Below are 23,868 nucleotides of genomic sequence, written 5' to 3'. Positions count from 1 at the left end.
TGCACCCAATATGACAACTCAGGTCGTGTAAAATTGAGGTATATCAATCTACCGAGCAGATGTCGGTAAGGTTCCGGATCTCCCAAATTGGTTCTTTCGGCCAACGACAAACAGTGATTGTGTTCCATGGGGGAGTATTGATTGGTTTAGCTTCCAATAATCCGGACTCAGATATTATATCCAAGGCATATTTCCGTTGATAGAGAAATAATTTGTTGGTCCACGTGCAACTTCAATACCCAAAAAATACTTTAGAGGCCCAAATCCTTCATGTGAGAACATGTGCGGAGATAGTCTTTGAAACGTTCAATGGTACTATGGTCGTTTTCGAAGATAATCAAGTCATCCACATAGACTAAGACGTTAAGTTGCATACCTCTCAGGTGCATCGTGAAGAAAGAATAATCTGAGTACGTCTATTTGAACTCACATTTCATCAAAGCACTTGACAATTTCGCGAACCAGTACCATGGGGCTTGTTTCAAACCATACAAAGATTTTTGGAGTCTACTTACTTGCCCCAGATTAAGAACATGAAATCCCGGTGCCAATTTCATATAAACTGCCTCCGTAAGGCCACTGTGTAAGAAGGCAATATGAACATCCATCTGATGCAACTCTCATTTTCGCGCGGCCGCAACTGCCAGGAAGGTCCGACTGGTTACTGCCTTAGCAACCAAAGCAAACATTTCATTGTATTCAATTCCTTCCTCCTATTTATTTTTGAAAATGACTAACCGAGCTTTATATCGCTCGATTGTGCCGTCATAGTAGTACTTGATCTTGTACACCCATCTACATCAGAGTGCTTTCTTATCCGGTGACAATGTTTCTAATGTCCACGTTCCATTATCCTCCAAAATAGAAAGTGATTTTTCTAATTAATCCATCACATGAAATAAATTATTTATACACATTAAGTGAATTTCTTAACACAAGTCAAAATTACTAAATTCTGCCAGCTTATAACTTTAAGGGTCGTTTGGTATGGATAAGGAAAAATAGTCTTGGAATAAGAATTTAGTACCATCATATCCCTTGTTTGGTTACTAATCCTGGGATAAGTTATCCCATGATTAAAAGTATTAATGGGATAAGTTATCCGTTCTAGAGGCTGGAATAACAATCCCAGGATAAAATAATGAAAATAAAAAAAATAGCCCTGAGGTCCCCCCAAGTCCTTTTTCTACTAAATAAAGTGGAGGATATTTTTGTAAACGAACAACTTTTTCTTAATTTTTTTGCAATGCATGTTTTTTTTAATACAGCAAACCAAACAATCAATAAGAAATAATACCAGGATAACTAATCTCAACAAATAATCACAATAGTATAACTAACCTCAACATAACTAATCTCATCATAACTTGTCTTCAAACCAAACAACGAGTCCGGAACCAAAATGGCCCAATAAAAGACACATTGAACCAAAATACCCCAGAAAAAAAAGAGGCACAAAAGTACCTTTAACGCAGTATTTTACAGCGCTAAAGGATATTGCCTACCCCTTTAGCGCAGTAAAATACTGCGCTATAGGACCTATTTGTTTTGGTTAAACTCTCTTTCTTTTGCATTTTCACACTTTTTTACCTACTTTAGCCATATATTAATCATACTTCGAGACTCCGGAACTTCAATAGTTTATATAGAACCCTACTTATTTTTGTGCGATTAATAAGGTAGGCTCAATACATCAAGGATACGCAAAACTTCGGATTGTCGTTTTAGTGGTTGCAAAAGTGCTTGAGGTTCATTTTTTTTTGAAGACTTGTTGTCATTAGCTTTAAGTTATTTATGTTTTAGGGTTTCATGTTATTTTTAAATTAATGCGTAACTTTATTTCGAATATGTCATGATTTTTTTTATTATCAATTTAGGAGGTGACACTATAAACGATAATAAAGACTAAGATAATATTTATAAATATAAATAGATACGCAAAAAATATATAATGTTTACTTAAACGGTACAACTTAATTGTATATACACTATCGTGAATGGGTCCCACATGTGGTTCTGAGACTATCCTTAGGCCTAAGGCTCATACCATCCCCACCGCCCTCGCCATCATCTCCATCCCCCTTTTTCCTCTTAATAAGAGAGCGTTCTAAGCCATGATCATCCCTCGCCCTTGCACCCTTCTGCATAACGTGCTTCTTCTTGGGATCTAGTCGCGCTGGTACGCTCAGTATCTCAGGCTGATCTGGGTCTAGAAACAAGACCTCATCCTCGTCGGGAGATGCCACTGCAGGCGCCAAAGGATGAACCTGAAAAATATATAAAAATTAGTATCATTTCTTATTTATATTGAATACATTAACGTTTGTTAAATAATCAAACCTGTGTATCGACGGGTGCCTGAGTAGGCTCCTGAGATGGGTCTGGTGCAGAATATGAAGTAGTCTCATGGACGAGATGCTGTTCGAGGTCCAAGTAAAGGTTAAAAAAATTAAATAAATATTTACCTTGTATTGAATAAATTTAATTTTTAATAAAAATCTTACCTGTGGCTCGACAGCCTCATGAGAAGACACCTCTGGAGGCCCATGAGAAAATGCCTGAGTGGGTCGCTCTAGCAGACCCATTGGCGCCGAATCCTAAAATATAAAAAATTACGAAATAATAAGTAACATATATATTTAAAATAAGTACTTTAAATAATCAAATAAGTATTTTAAATATTCACATTATATTGAATAAAATTAATTTTTAATAAAAATCTTACCTGTGGCTCGATAGTCTCATGAGAAGACACCTCTGGCTCGGCAAGCCCATGAGAAAACGCCTGAGTGGGTCGCTCTAGTGGACCCACTGGCACCAAATCCTAAGATATAAAAAATTACGAAATAATAAGTAACATATATATATATTTAAAATAAGTACTTTAAATAATCAAATAAGTATTTTAAATATTAACCGGGATTAAAAAGTCATCGAAGTCAAGAATCCCGGGACCGTCTAAATTTCTCATTGGCCACTCATCATCTAATGATGCGCGAAACGCCGCCAAATCGATGTCATCACGTTCCTCTATGTACACATTCTGGCTCGACTGATATGAACACCCAGGTATCTCCTCAAGTAGGCGCGCCGATGTAAACGTAGGTGACTGTCCAGCTGAGCTGCCACTGGCCTGGAACGGCTGCAGATACACTAGAATGGGAATGACCTCTGGAATGGGAGCGGCCTCATATGCCTCATCTACTAGATGGTGTCCTCCACCATCAGGTTCTCTAGCGGCACCGCGTCCTCTATGAGCACCGCGTCCTCCTCCTCGCGTTGCCTGATACTCACCCTCTGGAACAGGATCATTCATGCACCGAAACTCTCCTGCTTGCCGGATACTGTCCTCAGATATCTGTACCATCTCCGCCGCAAGCCTCGCAACCCTGGGGTAAGACTTATGCTCTAACCCCAATATGCGTAATCATTGTACGGACACCAGCTGCATTTGTGTTCAACAGTAAAAAAAATATTTATTTTTAACACGTAATAATTAATACAATTAAAAAAATCTAAATACGATAAACTTACCAACGCCTCGTACTGCCCCGCGAGTGCTGCGTATCCTGCATCCCTTGCGAGACGCAAAGCTGGGTTGCCAATCAATTGGCATGTGATCCCATGATACCAGTGCATGTAATCCATGATGGGAGTCGCATGATCAATCACCGCTTAAGTCCCCAACCTGTCCTGCCAATGCTGGAGCTGGACAGCCATGAAAGCCAGAAATGCATCATCGATGGTCGCTCGATCGTCCCGCTGGTAGTGTCGGAGCTCATGACGAATGTCAGGGGGTTTATTATAAGTATGCCCAAACTGTCGTAAGATGCGGGCATGTGGTCCTCAACGATGTCTAGGTGTATCAATGGACACCGAGACCTCCACACGGCCTGACCAGCCCTGCAAAAGGTCGGTAACCCATCCAAAATAGCAGCGTATGGCGTCCATATAAATAGCTGCATAAAATATAGATACCAATTAGTGATCACCAAGTAGAAAAGACGCTTAATTAAATTAATAATGTAAAGTTAAATAGTTTTACTGCATCGTCCGTCATCTGATCAAGCTGGTCCCGGAATGAAAGAATATTGTGTTGTATATCCATATCCTGGTCAAAACCTGCCGTCCACCTCCTCGCGTAGGGCATGTCAATACCGAGGTGATGCCTAGGTACGAGCTGAAAAGGCAGTATCCTCTCCCACGCCCATAACTCAAAGCGATATTAGAAAATACGATTTATTTTAGTCGTCGTTTCAAGAGGTTTGTTTACATTAAAGGAACGCACACTTAAAATATTACCTGGAGGAGAGCAAAAAATCTACACACATCGCTGATACGGCTAATAGACGCTCGGCATAAGCATCGGTAGAGGTACGCCAAAACAGCACCGCCCAGATGTAGTCTCCCAAGCGGTCCAGATGCTCCAAGAAGATCAAATATCGTAAGCTGACATAGGCACCCGATGTGTTCGGGAACAAGATGCCCTCGAATATAATAAGCAGATACAAATGGGCATGACGATCAACAATGTCTTGAAGAGTGTAGTCCTCAATAGGAGCTCTGCGAGCACATAAGTGTAGAGTGCACTAATCTGCACCCGACTCAATCCCGAGACCTGGGCCGCGACACCAGGCACGAAGTGGGTGCGCCTAGTCAACTCCGACACCCATGTCCTCCCAAGAGGAGGCTCGTACCGACTATATAATGGCTCTCCATCTACCCGCAATCCAAACAGGACCTCCACATCCTGAAATGTAATTGTGGCCTGACCAGTGCGTAGATGGAAGGTATGTGTCTCCGGCCTCCACCGCTCAACCATGGACGTAATGAGCGCCCAATCATGCTGTACCCGACCAACGAACACGCAACGATAAATACCGCCCCGAAATAATATCTCTAAGATGCAGGGGTATGGGGGCGCTCGCGTAAAAGAGCCCACGCTCTCTGCAGCCTACGGGGACGGAGCCTAGTCGCTATCCCTATAGCACCAGTCCATAATAACTCGGACCTATAATTGTCTTGTAAGAAAGTACTGATCTATCATCGGGCCCCGGGTGAACAGCGGGCCTCGGGTGAACATTTGGATCCATGAAAGAGTCGTGTCTGTAGAAACTAAATTATTGATTTTTCTTGATATTAAAGTGACATTATATTAACTAATTAATCATTTATAGGGAATATGTGAATTATGTTGTATTATATATTGTCACTGGGTTGTTGTTGTTGTATATCTAATTACAATTATTCTCCTAACTACAATTAAAGAAATAACTAACTAATTTATTTAACGATTAACATGGAATAAACAAATAATTAACATGGGATAAATAGTTTCACAAATAAATAAATTAACAATGCCATAATTAACAAATATTAGGATTGATGATGTTTTTTTTCTCTAATTAAACAATTAATAAAGAATTAACAAATTAATAATTCATAATCAATTAACAAAATATCAATTCATAATCAACAATTAAGAACTAATTAATTAATAATGGCATATTTTACAAGTAATAGTAGATTACTATTTTAAACAATTCATAAAGAATTAACAATTCATAATCAATTAAAAAAATTAATAATTCATTATCAATTAATAAATAATAAATTACCAAAAAAAAAAACAGTATCAAAGCTACTGCCAACAGCGAAGATCAACCAATTTTTTTTTCTTTTCGAAATTCACGACTATTAAACGTTAAACATGTTCAAGATGTAATGTATTTAACAAAGTAATAAAAAAGTTCGTATTAGAATACCTTGATCGAAGTTTGTTGTAGAGTTGTTTTAATTGAGTTGTACGCCGCTTTTTTTTTTTTAAATTCGAGCTTAGAATCTTGCTCCTTGACTTGAATATACCGAGAATCTAAACTTTCCCGATGAAATTTTAATAGAAAACGACATTTTTGGAAGTGGGGTCCACCTCAAAACGGCCTCTAATGGCGTTTTTTGAATTTTTTATGAGGGTGGAGGGGACCAGTGGTGGAACCCGATGGGTTTTATGTCGGGGTCCTTTAGCGCAGTATTTTACTGCGCTAAAGGAGAGAAGGTATTTTCTTTAAGGGAAAACTACGTATATATACATGTTAAGGAGAAATATTTACGAAACGTGACGGATTTTCATATATTTTCCTTATTTACAAACCATAACAATATATTACGAAACATGACGGATTTTCATATATTTTTTCGTTTTTTTATTTTTTTTTCCAGAAAATATATATATATATATATATATATATTTTTTTTTTTAAAAAGTAATTTTTATATGATTTTAATTTATTTTATTTTATTTTGCTTAAAGGCTTAAAAGTTACCTCAAATTTTTGTGTATGAAAGTTGTATGAAAAATATATGAAATGTGCATGTGTGAGCGGAAATTTTAATATAATACAAAATTGTGAGCTAAAACTTTAAGCCTTGAATATTGTATGAAAGTTGTTACAATGTTGTTGTAGTTGAATTAATTTTTCAGAAACCTAATATGAACTTTATATACGGAAAATGTGAATGAAATTCTAAGTCTTGAGCGAGATATACACATTTCATACCATTCTCATGCATAAAATTTTGAACGTAATGTTTAAGCCTTGATCGAGATATACACATTTCATACGTTCTTCATACATAAAATTTAAGCAAACTTTTTAAGCCTTGAGTAAGATATACACATTTTATACACAAAAATTTGAGTGATTATTTTAAGTCTTGAATGTTGTATCAAAGTTGTATACAATGTTGTTGTAGTTGTATTAATTTTACAGAAATCTAACATGAACTTTATACACAAAAATGTGAGCGAAATTTTAAGACTTGAGTGAGATACAAATTTCATATTGTTTTCATACACATAATTTTGGGTGGATTTTTTAAGCCTTGAACGAGATATACACATTTCTTACAGTTTTCATACACTAAATTTTGAGAGAACTTTTTAAGCCATATACACATTTCATATAACTTTCATACATAAATTTTTGAGCAAATTTTTTTTAAAAAAAATTAAAAAAAAAATATTTTTAAGAAGCATGTTTTGTATAGGATTTGTAATGTTATGTTTTGTAAATATAAAATTATCGTCACGTTTCGTAAATATTTCTCCTTAAGATGTATATATACGTAATTGTCCCATTTTTTAACGTAATAAAATACTGCGTTAAAGATATTTTTGTGCCTCTTTTCTTTTTGAAATATTTTGGTTTAATGTGTTTTTTATTAGGACATTTTGATTCCGGACTCCCAAACAACCCTTAATTGTAACTCCGGCTCACAGCAGCCAAGGTAAACCTCACGTGGGGGACAATGACAAGGAATCCGTACTATCAGTAGCAAATGTCATGTGACGGATTAATTAATAAAGGTTTCATCTTCTCTCACAAAGAATCACATCTTAATCTTGGCCGGTTTGCTCAACTTTAAGGTATGATTATGTTGGAGATCTCTTATTTCCCTCTTTTCAGTGTTTTTAATCTTTCATATTTTCGATCCTAGTTTATGGTTTATAAACAATATAACAAAAACATACCCAGTGAAATTGTTGTCTCCCGTGTTCAAAAACAGAAGAAAAAAAAAAAATCAAAAACTGGAAAAACCAGTAGGTCGAGGATGGAAAACAGAAACTGTTGGAAAAACAAAATAATGTAGAAGCATCCGAGACCACAGAATACACTGTGTGTCCTTAAGGAATTTAACCCCCTCACTGTACCCGAGGTTGCGGATTATTTCCTCCCAGGATAAAACGGATGTACCTGTCGCAGGAGTGGCGGTACCTCAAACGCCTACGACTTCGGCGAACTCAAATATGGCAACGAAAACACACGAAGACTCGATTGTTTATTTTGTGAAAGAATGCAGATGCAGTGAAAAATTCAGTAGTCGAAAACTGAGGCATTGCCTCAGTTTATATAGCCTTGAACATGCCTCTTCATATTAGGCTTGGTGGCTGTTCGGAAAGGCCATGCCTTTTCCGAAAAAAAAATAAGAACGTTGGGAAATTTAATTTTTTTCCTTTAAATTTTTATTCCGCGAAAATTTAATTATTTATTAATTAACGGCGGAAATAACAAAATATTTTCAGAAAATGAAAATTGAATTTAAATAAATTTGGTCCAAAAAGATTATCAATCAATCAGACCAAATCCAAATCCAAATCCAAATCCAAATCCAAATCCAAGCCAAGCCCAAGCCCAAGCCCAAGCCCAAGCCGAGCCGAGCGACGACGACGGCGCGAGGGGAGCCCCTCTTCTTGACCCTTTAAGAGCTAGAGGAAGTGTTTTCTAATATAAGCACATAACTTTCCCTTTCTACCACCAATGTGGTACAAGGCTCCTTTTTCAACAGAACTTTGCTTTGAACTTCATTTTCCTTCCATTATCTTTTTCCCTCCATTTCTCATTCACACCAACTTAGCTAGCTTCAATCATTAACTAGCTTTAACAATCCCCCACATGAATGGGGAATGGCTATATGATGGAAAAACATGCATGACAAAAATACTGTGTGATTCGTAAGCAAGGATTAATCGCATCTGGATAAGTAGATTTCTCTTTGAACTTTCCGTAGTGAACATATGTCGGATATACTCGGTCAATCGGTAGATTTGATATCTTTGAACCGTCGAGCTTTGGTGTATACCTAGACAACCACATGTCACACAATTAACCCTTTAACCATCTTTGGTTCTCATTGTTTTGTTCGTTTCAGCCATGAACACTCCTGGTTCATAAGTGTGTAGAGAATTGGCCTCACAGAATTCTCCTTGAAGCGGCTTACACTTCACACTTACATAGGTGATTTCCAAATGTGTCATCCCGTAGATACACTATTTGATATACCCTGTATCAAACTTGGAAACCATTAAAAAGCCGTAATGCTTTATCCTGGTACTGAACATTGTCTCATCACGAGAATGGACCACAAAAGTTATTGTGACAATGTTGAACCGTCATCAATGACTTTGTTTGATCTCTTTGAACCTAGATCTTGGGATCTCCAGTCTTCTAGGTGGAGTTACCGCCACGATGACTTGTCCTTGGCCAAAGTCCCATTCCCCTCGATGATCTTTCAACCACCTCTCTAGTTAGGCCTTTAGTTAGCGGATCCGACACATTATCTCTTGACTTAATATAGTCAATTGTGATAATTCCACTAGAGAGTAGTTGTCTAACGGTATTATGTCTTCGTCGTATGTGACGAGACTTTCCGTTGTACATAGCGCTCCCGGCTCTTCCTATTGCCGCTTGACTATCACAATGTATGCATATAGGAGCCAACGGTTTGGGCCAAAATGGAATATCTTCTAAGAAATTCCGGAGCCATTCAGCTTCTTCACCGGCTTTGTCTAAAGCTATGAACTCAGATTCCATTGTAGAGCGGGCGATACATGTCTGTTTGGATGACTTCCAAGACACTGCTCCTCCACCTATGGTAAAAACATATCCACTTGTGGATTTCGTTTCAGTTGAACCGGTGATCCAATTTGCATCACTGTATCCTTCAATAACTGCAGGATACCTATTATAATGCAAAGCAAAGTTTTGAGTATGTTTCAAATACCCCAAAACTCGTTTCATTGCCAGCCAATGTGTTTGGTCGGGATTACTAGTGTAGCGACTTAGTTTACTTATAGCACATGCAATATCAGGTCGCGTACAGTTCATGATATACATCAAACATCCCAACACTCTGGCATAATCCAATTGAGAGTGACTTTCACCTTTATTCTTTGCAAGAGCAAGGTTCATATCAATTGGTGTTTTTGCAACTTTAAAGTCCAAGTACTTGAACTTTTCAAGTACCTTTTCAATATAATGAGATTGAGACAGTGCTAGACCTTGAGGAGTCTTATGGATTTTAATTCCCAAAATTAAATCGGCAACTCCTAAGTCTTTCATATCAAACTTACTAGCAAGCATGCGCTTAGTAGCATTTATGTTAGCAATGTCGTTACTCATTATCAGCATATCATCCACGTACAAACAAACAATGACGACGTGGTTCGGAGTGTTCTTAATGTAAACACATTTATCACATTCATTTATCTTGAATCCATTTGATAGCATCGTATGGTCAAATTTTGCATGCCACTGTTTAGGTGCTTGTTTAAGTCCGTAAAGAGACTTAACAAGTCGACACACCTTCTTCTCTTTCCCTGGAACTACAAACCCTTCAGGTTGTTCCATGTAAATTTCTTCCTCTAACTCTCCATTTAGGAAGGCTGTTTTCACATCCATTTGATGGATTTCAAGACCGTACACGGCGGCTAACGCTACTAACACCCGAATAGATGTAATCCTCGTTACCGGCGAGTATGTATCAAAGTAATCAAGACCTTCTCGTTGTCTAAAACCTTTAACAACTAGTCTTGCCTTATATTTATCAATACTACCATCAGCTCTTATTTTCCGCTTGAAGATCCATTTGGAACCTAAAGGTTTATTCCCTGGAGGAAGATCAACCAATTCCCAAGTATGATTGTCCAATATGGATTCTATCTCACTATTGATTGCCTCTTTCCAAAATTGAGCTTCCGATGAAGACATAGCTTTATTGAAAGTTCGAGGCTCATTTTCCAACAAAAATGTTAGAAACTCTGGTCCAAAGGAAGTAGACGTCCTTTGACGTTTGCTGCGTCTTGGATTTTCCTTATCAGGAATATTTTCCTTTGTTTCTTCCCAAGGTCGTTTAGATTCTTTGCTAGATGACTCACATTCCTTTTTATACGGATATATGGTTTCAAAGAAGTCAGCATTATCTGATTCAATTACTGTATTCACCTGAATGTCGGGATTTTCAGATTTGTGAACCAGAAACCGATATGCTTTACTATTAGTGGCATATCCTATAAAAACACAATCAACGGTTTTAGGTCCTATTTTTACCCTTTTGGGTTTAGGAACTTGCACCTTCGCCAAACACCCCCACACTTTGAAGTATTCCAAATTGGGCTTCCTTCCTTTCCATTTTTCGTATGGAATTGATTTTGTTTTGCTATGGGGCACTCGATTGAGTATTCGGCTAGCTGTTAGAATAGCTTCCCCCCACAAGTTCTGGGGTAACCCAGAACTTATTAACAGGGCATTCATCATTTCCTTTAGTGTTCTATTCTTTCTTTCTGCAATTCCGTTTGATTGTGGCGAGTAAGGGGCAGTCGTTTGATGAATAATACCATATTCCAAACATATTTGTTCAAAAGGAGATTCATATTCACCGCCCCTATCACTCCTTATCATTTTAATCTTTTTGTTAAGTTGAGTCTCAACTTCAGTTTTGTACTGCCTGAATGCTTCAATTGCTTCATCTTTACTATTAAGTAAATAGACGTAGCAATACCGCGTACTATCGTCAATAAAAGTTATGAAGTACTTCTTTCCACCGCGAGATGGGATTGATTTCATGTCACAAATATCTGTATGGATTAAGTCTAAAGGACTTGAATTCCTTTCAATTGACTTATAAGGATGTTTTACATACTTAGATTCAACACAGATTTGACATTTTGATTGATTGCATTCAAACTTAGGCTATACTTCCAAACTAATCATTTTTCGCAAGGTTTTATAATTGACATGTCCTAAACGTGAATGCCATAAATCATTTGACTCAATCAAGTAAGACGAAGCAGAAACTTTATTATTATTAGCAACAACCATTACATTCAGTTTGAAAAGGCCCTCTGTAAGGTAACCTTTTCCTATGTACATCTCATTCTTACTTATTACAACCTTGTCAGAAACATAGACACACTTAAAACCATTCTTCACTAGAAGTCCGGTAGATACTAGATTTTTCCTAATTTCAGGAACATGACAAACGTTATTGAGAGTCACCACCTTGCCAGAGGTCATCTTCAACAGGATCTTTCCATAACCTTCAATCTTGGCTGTTGCAGAATTTCCCATGTAAATGGTCTCGTCGGGCCCGGCGGGAGCATATGAAGCAAAGGTTTCTCTAACAGCACAAATGTGGCGAGTGGCGCCAGAGTCAATCCACCACTCCTTCGGATTTCCCACTAGGTTGCACTCAGACAACATAGCGCACAAGTCTTCAACTTCATCGTTTGTTTCAACCATATTAGCCTGACCCTTCTTCTTTTCCTTCTTTGGAGCACGACAGTCTGCAGCTTTGTGTCCGATTTTTCCACAATTGTGGCAGTTTCCCTTGAATTTCTTCTTGTTGGGATAGTTCCTTGGTCCCGATGCCTTTTTCCTCTTTTTCAGATTAGTTGAGGCAGTTTCAACAATATGTGCTCCCCCTATGGTTGATCTCCCATTTGCCTTCTTCTCCGCTGCCTTGTTATCTTCCTCGATTCTCAACCGGACGATGAGGTCTTCCAGTGTCATCTCCTTTCGCTTGTGTTTCAAGTAATTTTTGAAGTCCTTCCATGAAGGAGGCAACTTCTCTATCACTGCCGCAACTTGAAACGCCCCACTAATTACCAAACCTACACCAAACAATATGTAAGTAATAGTGTACTGAATACTTTCGATAAAGGTATTAAGCAAATTTATACCTTCAGCGAGGAGATCGTGGATGATAACCTGCAACTCTTGAATTTGAGTAACAACAGACTTGCCATCTATCATTTTGTAATCCAGAAACTTGGCAGCGATAAACTTCTTTAGTCCTGCATCTTCTGTTTTATATTTCTTTTCCAACGCATCCCATAGCTCTTTTGATGTTCCCACATTGCTATAGACGTTGTAAAGATCATCCTCCAGTCCGCTAAGAATATAATTCTTACATAAAAAATCTGAGTGCTTCCATGCCTCAGTTACAAGAAAACGTTCATTCTCAGGAGTTGATTCTGGCAGAACCGGAACGTCCTCCTTAATAAACTTTTGAAGGCTTAAAGTAGTTAAATAGAAGAACATCTTTTGTTGCCATCGTTTGAAATCAATCCCGGTGAATTTTCCGGGCTTCTCTGCCGGAGCCGGTGCTGGTGCAGTACGACTGGAGGACGCGGCATTGCTCGTAGAACCAACCACGGGGGCTGGTGTGACAGTAGCAGTAGCATTAACATTCAAATTTGGAGTTTGTTCTCCCATTTCTGTCGCAGGAACAACAGAAAAATTTAATAAACACCAGTTTACTGTAGAGAACAAATACTTAGAACTGAATCTGTTTTGACTGCATAATACACAACGGTGAAGATTTGATTTCTTCAAACCGAATCAAGTTTACACAAAAAAAAAAAAAATTCAAACAGAATGTAGAAAACTGTATGTTGTACACTTGATGAAGTTTTTATATCTTCAAATCAAGTATCCAAATGAGTAGAAAGTTCTGAAACTTTAATCTCAAGAGGAGTAGAAATCCGAAGATTTTAATCTCCAAACAACATACAAGTTCGTTACATGCAAACAAGAAAGAAACAGGTTTATTTTATTTTGTGGACAGCACTGTTTTATGATAAAGAAACATTTTTTTTTCCTTTCTTTTGTTTCCCGTATAACGTTCTGTAATCGCTAAACAACAACTAATGAACACAGAAATAATTTGTTTAAATTCCTTAAGCTTGTTGTCTCCCGTGTTCAAAAACAGAAGAAAAAAAAATCAGAAACTGGAAAAACCAGTAGGTCGAGGATGGAAAACAGAAACTGTTGGAAAAACAAAATAATGTAGAAGCATCCGAGACCACAGAATACACTGTGTGTCCTTAAGGAATTTAACCCCCTCACTGTACCCGAGGTTGCGGATTATTTCCTCCCAGGATAAAACGGATGTACCTGTCGCAGGAGTGGCGGTACAAAGACTCGATTGTTTATTTTGTGAAAGAATGCAGATGCAGTGAAAAATTCAGTAGTCGAAAACTGAGGCATTGCCTCAGTTTATATAGCCTTGAACATGCCTCTTCAGATTAGGCTTGGTGGCTGTTCGGAAAGGCCATGCCTTTTCCGAAAAAAAAATAAGAACGTTGGGAAATTTAATTTTTTTCCTTTAAATTTTTATTCCGCGAAAATTTAATTATTTATTAATTAACGGCGGAAATAACATTTTCAGAAAATGAAAATTGAATTTAAATAAATTTGGTCCAATCAATCCCAATCCCAATCCGAAGCCGAGCCGAGCGACGACGACGGCGCGAGGGGAACCCCTCTTCTTGACCCTTTAAGAGCTAGAGGAAGTGCTTTCTAATATAAGCACATAACTTTCCCTTTCTACCACCAATGTGGTACAAGGCTCCTTTTTCAACAGAACTTTGCTTTGAACTTCATTTTCCTTCCATTATCTTTTTCCCTCCATTTCTCATTCACACCAACTTAGCTAGCTTCAATCATTAACTAGCTATAACAGAAATTTCATAATGTGAGATCTGGGGAGAGTAAAGTATATGCAGATCTTACCCGTATCTCGAAAAATAAGGAGGTTGTTTCCGAATGACCCTTCGCTTAAGAGAAAAGATGACGAGAAAAGATCAGATAAGCACAAGCAATTCAAATCAATATGAAAATGAAACTAACGAAGTTGAAAAAAGTCACGATTAAGAAGTCTGAGGAAAAGAAGCAGTAGCTACCACAGATAAATAAGATAATTGAAGTACAAGAAACAACATATAGTAGCAAGAATCAAAGGACAATAGACTATAGATCAAAACTGCGACTACTTGTATGAAAGGATATGTAGACTACCTGCTAGCCTTCTACCTTAATCTGAGTCCTCCATAAACAATTTAACATAAAATTCTATTAATAATAATAGGCTAAAAAAACTTAATTATCTTCACAAAACTTAAAATAAGTACTTCAATTTAAAAATAAATAAAATAATAAAAAAAAAGTATTCGAATCTGTTGGTATTATTTGAGCTGAAATTTTGTTTTCTTCAAAAAACAATTTTTCCTTTCTTTTCCCTTTGTACATAGGCAAAGAGAGGGAAGCAATTAAACCCTATTTAAGTGGGTCACCTGGAGATGGATGCACAAAATGAATGATGCGATTGTTGCTCTATCTTTTCTGTTTGTAAAACCAATGAAAGACAAAATTAAATTAATTAATCACGTGGTTTGGTCTTGGTTAGCTCACCTCTCTCTTCCTTCAACCAATTAATTAGAGACAAATTCATAAATTTATGAGTTCTTCGATCAGAGTTACGACGTGCTAGGTTTTGAATAACTTAAGATTTTTCTTTTACATCGCTTAACCCAAGGGTATAATCAAAATTAATCATATTTTTATATCTTACTTTATTAAATTAATTTTGTATATAATTTGAAGTGCTTAGAGAAAAGACAATAATTTCTTACTTTGTTATTATTTTCATTTTTATGTTTAAAAACTGATTGAGATTTTTTGTTATCATCATATATTTAAAAATTGTTGTGTGAATTAAAGTGAAGCTAAAATTTCATTGTTCGGATTTTTATTAGCTTGAAAGCTCACAAATGGGCTCGGTGATTTGTTGAAATCATTGACATTGATCATTGGGGTCCGTCGGGAATGTAATTTTTAAAGTTATGGATAAAATTTAAAGCTATTCAATAAAGACTTGAGCTATTTGATTATAGTTTTGACCCATTTTCATGGTTCGTTTGAAATGATACAAAGTATTGTATAATTTTGTATACAATGTAAAAACGTATATAAATACCTCATATATTCTATTATACACTTTTATATAAGATTAGTACATTGTATAATGTAAGTTTATAATACTGTGTACCGAGTGTTTATACATTGTTGAGAAAAGAAAAGGTTGGCTATTCAAATATAAATTGAAAATATAGCTACGTAGATACAATTTATTGTGTTGGGCTGTATATGTTAGAAAAATTTCTCAGATTTATATATAGTAAATAAATTTGTTTGTAAAAAATATAGAGTTAATGAATTTTACTGAATTTATAACTTCAATTATAGCTCCGTCACAAACAACCGAGACTCCATGACAAAATGAATCAGTAGCAAATGTCATGTGATGGATTAGCTAATAACCCCCTGTTTGGATGGTGGTTTACCGTGGTTCATTAATATATGGTTTTCTATGAAATCATGTTTGTTTCCATTGTTCTTAAAATTATGTGGTATAGTGTTGTAAACCCGTGGTTCATTTCATGGTTATATAACCATGAACAATCCCAGTTTTTGAAACCACGGATTTGGTGTTTTTTCCGTGGTTACGTATTTCATTTCTCCATTATACCCCACCCTCCACCACCCCACCCCACCATCCACCCCACCCCCACCATACCACTCACCCCCACCCCACCACTGCCCCACCCTACCACTCACCCCCACGCCACCCCTGCTCTACCACCCACCCTCACCCCCAACTACCCCACTCCTCTGCCACCCATACCCACCACCCACTACCCCTTACCACCACCAACCCTACCCCACAACAACTCACCCCCACCCTCATCCCACACCACCCACCCCTCCTCCACCACCACCCACTACCTCTCGCTACCACCCAACCCCACCCCCACAACCACTCACCCCCACCCTACCACCCACTACCCTCACTCTTATCCCACAACCACCCACCTTACACTACCCACTCCTCCACCACCCCCACCCACTACTTACTTATTTTTTAAAGTTCCTATTTTATTCTTTACCCGAGTTTTATTAATATATATAAATTAATTTCTAATTAAGAGGTAAGGGTATTTTAGTAAACTTACAAGTTATTATACAGTATCATACAGTCAACCCAAACAATACAAATGTTATTAAACCACAACAAACGATACAGTCTATCCAAACATTGTGTTCATTAATACAGTACAATACAATACAACACCATACTGGACATTAATGAACCGCGGGAAACAACCATCCAAACAGAGGGTAAAGGTTTCAACTTCTCTCAACGAAAAAATCACACATAGCTAGCTTAATTACTTTCTTCACCTAAAATTGTTTTTGGGGAATCTTTTAGTAGCTTATTTAGTTGACTACGTGCGCGTTCAATTTGCCATCTTATAATTTCCTCCCCCATTTAAAAAAAAAAAAAAACTGTCTCTTTAATTTCTCAAACTAGCAATTAGAGGTTCTAATCTTGGCCAATTTGCTCAACTAAGCATGCAGATTGTACAAACGTTTGCTTTAAACGTGATTTTCTCAAACTTTTTGTCGAAGTTGTGGTTGTTACTTTTACTTGATTAATTTTATAGTTTTAACTGTTAAGAAATATTTAATTAGCCAACATAAAAGATTTAGAGCAAAAAAGGTCAATTGTGTTGGAAAAACAATTAGTTTAATATCCCAAAAAGAATAGTTTTATTTTGGCTTAATGCATATGCGACCCTCTAAACTTGTCCCTTTTTTTCATTTTGGCACCTCAACTAAGCGTTTTATTATATTGAACTCCTGAACTCGTCCTCAAATGCGTCTATCAAACACAGTCCGACTTATATAGTATTCCATCTTCAATTTAGCAATATGTTAATATATATATTCTAATTTAGAATTGCCATCTTTTAACTAATATTAGCAGCAATTGATAGGGAAAAAAGAGTAGTTATTAATTAAGCTAACAGTGGAAAAGTTGAACCAGCAGAAACTGACACATCCATGACCTGAAGAATAGCTTACCACATGTCTAAATTATTATTCCACCGACATTTTCCCAATTAAATTTCTGCTTCTAATAAAAATCAGATTTAGGGGGTTTGATAGACACACTTGAGGACGATTTTAGGAATTCAATAGGCACAACACTTAGTTGAGTTGTCAAAATGAAGAAAAAAAGGCAAGTTTAGGGGCCACATATGCATTAAGCCTTTTATTTTCTAATGTTTGCTTTTACTTTATTGCCTTGAAGACATTCATTAGGGGAAAATTGACAGCTGCCTTAACGTCTTTTTGGACGAATAAGTTTTTGACTCTATTGTCATTAACTTGCATAATTCTGTTTGAGGGATTAATCCGCTATATATAGCCACAATATTCCTTTGGCAAAAGTCATCAGATGATATGTCCATATCTTGGGCTATAAATTCCCAAGTTCTTCACTTCAATGACAGTGATACCAAGAATCAAAATCTCTTCCTCTTCTCATTTTCTTTTGCTGGGTTTATATTATATAAGCTTTGTTATTTCTACTCATAGTTTATATTAGAACAACTTGTTAAATCTTAGGGAGTGAAATATCCTTAAGGATAGTATCACACACACCTCAAGGTTTCAAAAATTCCCGATTGTTTTCGTGTTTTGTATAATAATCTTAAGAATATTTCTTGTTATTTTGTTGTCATGGAGAACGAATTGCCAAACAAAGCCTTGTTTTCATTCTTGATGATTGTACTTTATGGTGTATTCAAGCGTGAAGGGTACAAGATTAGTGACGTGATTTGTTGTTGCTGTGAATACAAATCTCGATTGGCTGGTAAAACGTTTGGCATTGGAGGTTCTACTCTTGTTATATTTTCAACTATAATCGTCTTCGCTATACTACTCAACTTTTGGAATTATGCTACTAAGGTATGTAGCTATACTATGATCTCTACTCTTTTTAATGAAAAGAAACATGGTTGCGAGCCCAAAATCATTAATAAAACCTTTGAGAAAAGAGTTGGGAAAATTGACAATACTGCTAAGACAGAAATTAGTTTGGATGAAGCAAACAATATTATTGTTGCGGTCATTTTTCAAGTGAACATTGCGGCCAATGTGAGTGATTGGGTGATAGACTCTGGTGCTATTAAGCATATTTGTGCAAATAAAAATAATTTGTGGCTTACATCTAAGTCAATGGAGGAGAAGAATTTATATAACTTGGTGATTCAAGAACCACTAAAGTTCTTGAAAAAAAAAAGTTCTTCTTAAACTCACATCTGGAAAAAAACTGGCTTTAACTGAAGTGTTGCACATTCCTAATATCCGAGGCAATTTGGTCTTTGTGAGATTATTAATTAAAGTAGGAGTGAAGGTTTTATTTGAATCTATTAAGATTGTTTTAACAAAAAGTAATGTTTTTATGGAATATTGTAACCATGATTTATTTGTACACAATAATTTTTCATGTTAAGAATGAAAAAAACTAATGCTTCTGCTTATTTGATTAATTCTTTTGATTTATGGTATACTAGACTTGGAAATGTTAGTTTATTTTCTATTAAGAAAATGCATTCTGAAGATCTTTTTTTTCGAATGTTAATTTTTCAAGTATTGGTATATGTGAAATTTGCGCTGAACCTAAAAAATTTAAAAACCACATGCTTCGATTTTTAGAGAATCTGGTTTATTGAATTTAGTGCACAATGAAGAAGATGAAATAAGCTATGGAAAAGGGCCAAATATACTCCTGTACTATCGGAAAAAGGGTCAAATATATCCCTCGTTATACTTTGGGTCTAAATATACCCTTGTCGTTATACTATTGGTTCAAATATAATTCTCCTCAGTTAAAATTGTCCAAGATGGACACATTTGAGGAGGTGGATGCCACGTGGCATGCCACCTCAGCACCCCTAACTCATTTTACCCTTTTTCTATTTGTTCTTCCACCACTGACATCTCCTTTCCCCTCCACCACAATTGCCAAATGTAAATAATAAAAGAACAATACCCATCTACCAAAATGGTTGGAGGGGGGGGGGGGGGGGGGGGACGAAATGTTAGTGGTAGAAGAACAAATAGAAGGAGGGGTAAAATGGGTTATTAGGGGTGCTGAGGTGGCATGCCATGTGACATCCACCTCATAAAATGTGTCCTTTTTGGACTACTTTAATGGAAGAGGGATATATTTGAACCAATAGTATCACGACAGGGGTATATTTAGATCCAAAGTATAACGAGGATTATGTTTGACCCTTTTCCGATAGTACAAGGATATATTTGGCCCTATTCCGAACAAACTATGACCAGAGGTGGAAAAAAATGTTATGCCACTTTTATAGATGCCTTTTCTAGATATATGAAGGTATATTTTTTAGAAAAGTGTCAAATTTACCCTCCAACTATCGTTTATAGTGTAGATTTACCCTTCGTTAGAGTTCTAATTCATATTTACCCCTCCCGTTAAGAAACTTGTTACATTTGCCCTTATCACTAACGGATTGCTGACTAGAAGCCCTTATTTATCCACATAGACGCCATGTGTATATATAATTTTTCTTTTATTTTATATTATACCAATTGAATTTTGCCATGTAATTTTCTTTTTCTATAAAAGAAAATTACTATACCTAATCTTCTTCTCCATCAAACCACCACTTCCCCTTTTTTTTCTATGCCACTGTCATCGCCTTCCACTGCTGCTAGTTAATTTACTAAAATTAGCCACAAAGATTGAATTACCATAGCAAACAAATTAATTCTTTTGCCACAATAGAATACATTGTGGCTGCAATATAAAGATTGCTACAGGTTTTAATTTTAAGCTGTAGCAATCTTATATTGTAGCCACAACATATTCTATTATGGCAAAAGACCTAATTTTTTTGCTATGGAAATCAAATTTGTGGCTATTTTATATTGGCATAGTACATAAATAGGCCCTTAAATTTGGTCTCACTTTTTAAATATGCCCTCCAACTGTGGGTGTGCACAAGTAGGCACCTCAACTGGTCTCCACTTTGTCAATTGAACACTTTAACTTACAAAACGATCATCTAGAACCTCCAAAATTATGTGTCACGTCAACACTTGTGTTTACGTGTTCAACTTTATACAAGTTGAGGTGTCTATTTGTGCACACCCAAAGTTGGAGGGCATACTTGCCAGCGGAGTCCAAGTTTAAGGACTTGTTTATATATTGTGCCTTTTTAATTCTAGATTGTGGTTCATAAACAATCTAACATAAAATCCTATTAATAATTTCAGGGTCATAAACTTAATTAATTTCACAAAACTTAAAATAAATACTTCAATCAAGAAAATGTACTTGAATCTATTGGTATTATCTTGAATAATTTGAGTGGAAGTACTTGATTTTGTGTTCTTGAGAAAACAATTTCACCTTTTTTTGTCTTTGTACGTAGGTTAATAGGCAGTGAAAGGGACGAGCAGTAGAATCCTATTTACTGCCTATTAACCTACGTAGGTCAAACATAATAATTTCTTCGACGAGTACATATTAGGGGTGGGCGTTCGGACCATCGGATTGGATATAAAATTTTCGGTTTGGATATTCGGTTTTCGGATTGAAGAAATTACAATCCAAATCCAATCCAAACAAGTTCGGGTTGGATTGAATATTTTAAGTTCGTTTCGGATTATTCGGTTTGGATATTTCGGATTCGACTCTTAAGACTTAAGCCAAACTTATTAGGAACAAAATTCATGTGTTAGTTCCACAGAGATAAATCTAAATCTTACTTGCTCAGTAAAAAAGCCTTCCGGTTCAAATTAGGATTAACAAATTCAAGTCATGTCCATCATAGTAAATCCATACCAAATAAAAGCATTCTGGAAAGTGGAAATGAACAAAATAAAATATAAGAAGTCATCTGGAAAAATAACAAAGAACTCTGCCGTAGGTGACACTAACATGAGACTTTGGAGACTTGAGAAGTAAGAAAACCCTATATTATATTTGATTTAGTAGAGAATTATATATTGGACTTAATATTTTAATGGGTAGGGCCTTAGATACTAATATATTGGATCTTTAGAAACTACACTTATTAACATTGGGCACATATGATATAGGTAGGGCTAGATATAACGTATAAAAATTTCGGATTTTTGGATATCCAAAAATTCATAGTACTAAATCCATATCCAATCCAAAATCCATAAATTTTAAAAATAAAATTCGAAGTCCAATCCATAATCTAAATATCCAAACCAAATATTTAAAAAGTTCAGATTTCGGGTTGGCCCAAACTGTGCCCACCCCTAGTACATATCTAGCTCTGTTCGAAAAGCCATGGTAAATGAGCAGGACTAGGGAAGACATATATGATGGTTTTGTTTTTATTTCCTGAATATTTTAGTGTTATATTTTCTTCTTTATCTTATAAACTCATTTAAAAATAAAATATATATGTTAAGGTCTGCGTACATCATACCCTCCCCAGACCTCGTTATATGGGACTACATTGGGTATGTTGTTGTATATGTGGTTAAGATTGACATTTTTGGTGTTAGAGACTAATTGCACCTAAAATTTAATGTAGAAATGCAAGGTAAGACTGCGTACAATAGACTCTCGTGGTCCGGCTCTTCCCGGGATCCGCACACAGGGGCAACTTAGTGCACCATGATGCTCTTTACTATTCATCAAAATATTGCTATTGCCTATTTGTATGATCTAATTTAATTTGTGGCCCATCCACTATGGTCACAATACGTACTCCTAGATATTATCTTAGGTGTGAGTACTGTGGTCAATTTATCCACTTCTTTTTGTTTCAGTTTCTTTTATTAATTATTTTTTCTACTTCTTTTTCCCGATTTAGGTTTTTATATACATACCTGATCTCGAGAACTTGCAAGCAATAATACATGGAAGGGAAACGTTACCACATGTATATGTCAAAAGAGGGGAAGACAATGAAGGGAAAAAAGGAAAGAAAGGGAAAGCAGACAACTCATTGGTATGCCATACTATAACATTTATATACACTAGTTTCTAAATACATGCGTTGCATGTATATCCCCTATCGATTTTATAAAATTTATATTAAAAATGATCATTTCATTTGAATGTAGTAACCTTGAATGTATGTTCATTCAAATATTAGATACTGTTAGAACCTTCTAAGATGGATAATCAAAATTAAGTTAGATATTTGTTGTTACACACTGATATTTTATATGATTTTCTAGTTAAGGGAATTAACTCGTACTACATCGGATGTTTTTCCCTTTTTTGTCTGCCAATATCTAATATCCAAAGCGATTTAAAAAAACTGAGGTTTTATGAATTAAAGAGTAGTCAGATCGTTGGTTGGAGAGAATCAATTTTAATGTTTTGGTAATATCAATTAGATTTCCGTATCTTCTAGTGCTTTATCTTTTTGCATGGATTGATAGAAAAATGGAAATATGGCTATAATTCTTTCCTTATTGTTGTTGCGTGTGAGAAAGTAAAATAGCTGGACCACCAAAGGATGTGGTGCAGCGGATAGGCTGTTTCTCCCTTAATTAGAGGTTTCGGGTTCGAATCCTGGATATTAAAAAACAATTTAATAGGGAGCGCTTCTCTCCGAATGAGGCCCTACGCGCAGGGATCGCTCGCCTATAAGACCAATAAGGTAATCGCTTGTTGGGGCCCCATTTTCTCCTTAAAGATCTATTTTATATATATACAACTATTGCCTCAGCCGAAAGAAGATTTTCAAAATTAAAATTGATAAAATCTTATCTAAAATCAACAATGTCTCAAGATAGATTGTATGGATAATTGAAAATGAATAGTTAGAACAAATCGATTAGAAATCAGTAATTAATGACTTCGCATCTAAAAAAGCTAAAAAAGTAATTTTTAAATAAAATATATATGACGATCTTTCCTTTAAAAAATAATAGGGCCTCTCTCTAAAATTTAGCTTTAGGCCCCCAATGATGTTGAGATGATCCTGCCTACGCGGCGCGAATCTGGATCGAATATGGTATGACTTCGATGTGGATACCAGACACCGAGTGAAAAGTAAAAAAAAAGTGAAATCGCTGGGATCTTAAGCTATCTTTTGTATTTACAGTGGTCTCAAAAGAACCATCTTTACTTTTTAAGATTCTTCTATCGAGGTTAATTTCAGCATTGATTTATCTTATTTTGTATAATTCTATCTTATTTACTACTCTTTCCGTCACATAATAAGTGTCATCTTAGTCAGAAACACGCATATTAAGAAACTAATAATTCAATGTAAAATTTACCAAATTATCCATATATAATAAAAATAAATTACTTTTTTTCTTTTGATTAGAACATGCACAAATAGTAAGCCTTTTAAATACACCATGAATC

General features: G+C 36.0%; 1 protein-coding gene across 1 annotated transcript; it reads left to right on the top strand.

Annotated features, from left to right (window-relative positions):
- Positions 1-17,995: 17,995 nt before the first annotated feature.
- Positions 17,996-22,601, top strand: LOC132642333 (uncharacterized). The gene is made up of 2 exons (XM_060359567.1): positions 17,996-18,431; positions 22,355-22,601. The coding sequence occupies exons 1-2, from the start codon at positions 18,204-18,206 to the stop codon at positions 22,529-22,531; spliced, it is 405 nt and encodes a 134-aa protein (XP_060215550.1). The 5' UTR covers positions 17,996-18,203; the 3' UTR covers positions 22,532-22,601.
- The last annotated feature ends 1,267 nt before the right edge of the window (positions 22,602-23,868 follow it).

Source organism: Lycium barbarum, chromosome 5, assembly GCF_019175385.1.
Source record: "Lycium barbarum isolate Lr01 chromosome 5, ASM1917538v2, whole genome shotgun sequence".
Lineage (NCBI taxonomy): Eukaryota > Viridiplantae > Streptophyta > Magnoliopsida > Solanales > Solanaceae > Lycium > Lycium barbarum.
Note: the sequence above shows the minus strand (reverse complement) of the source record. Positions and strands in the feature narration are given on the sequence as shown.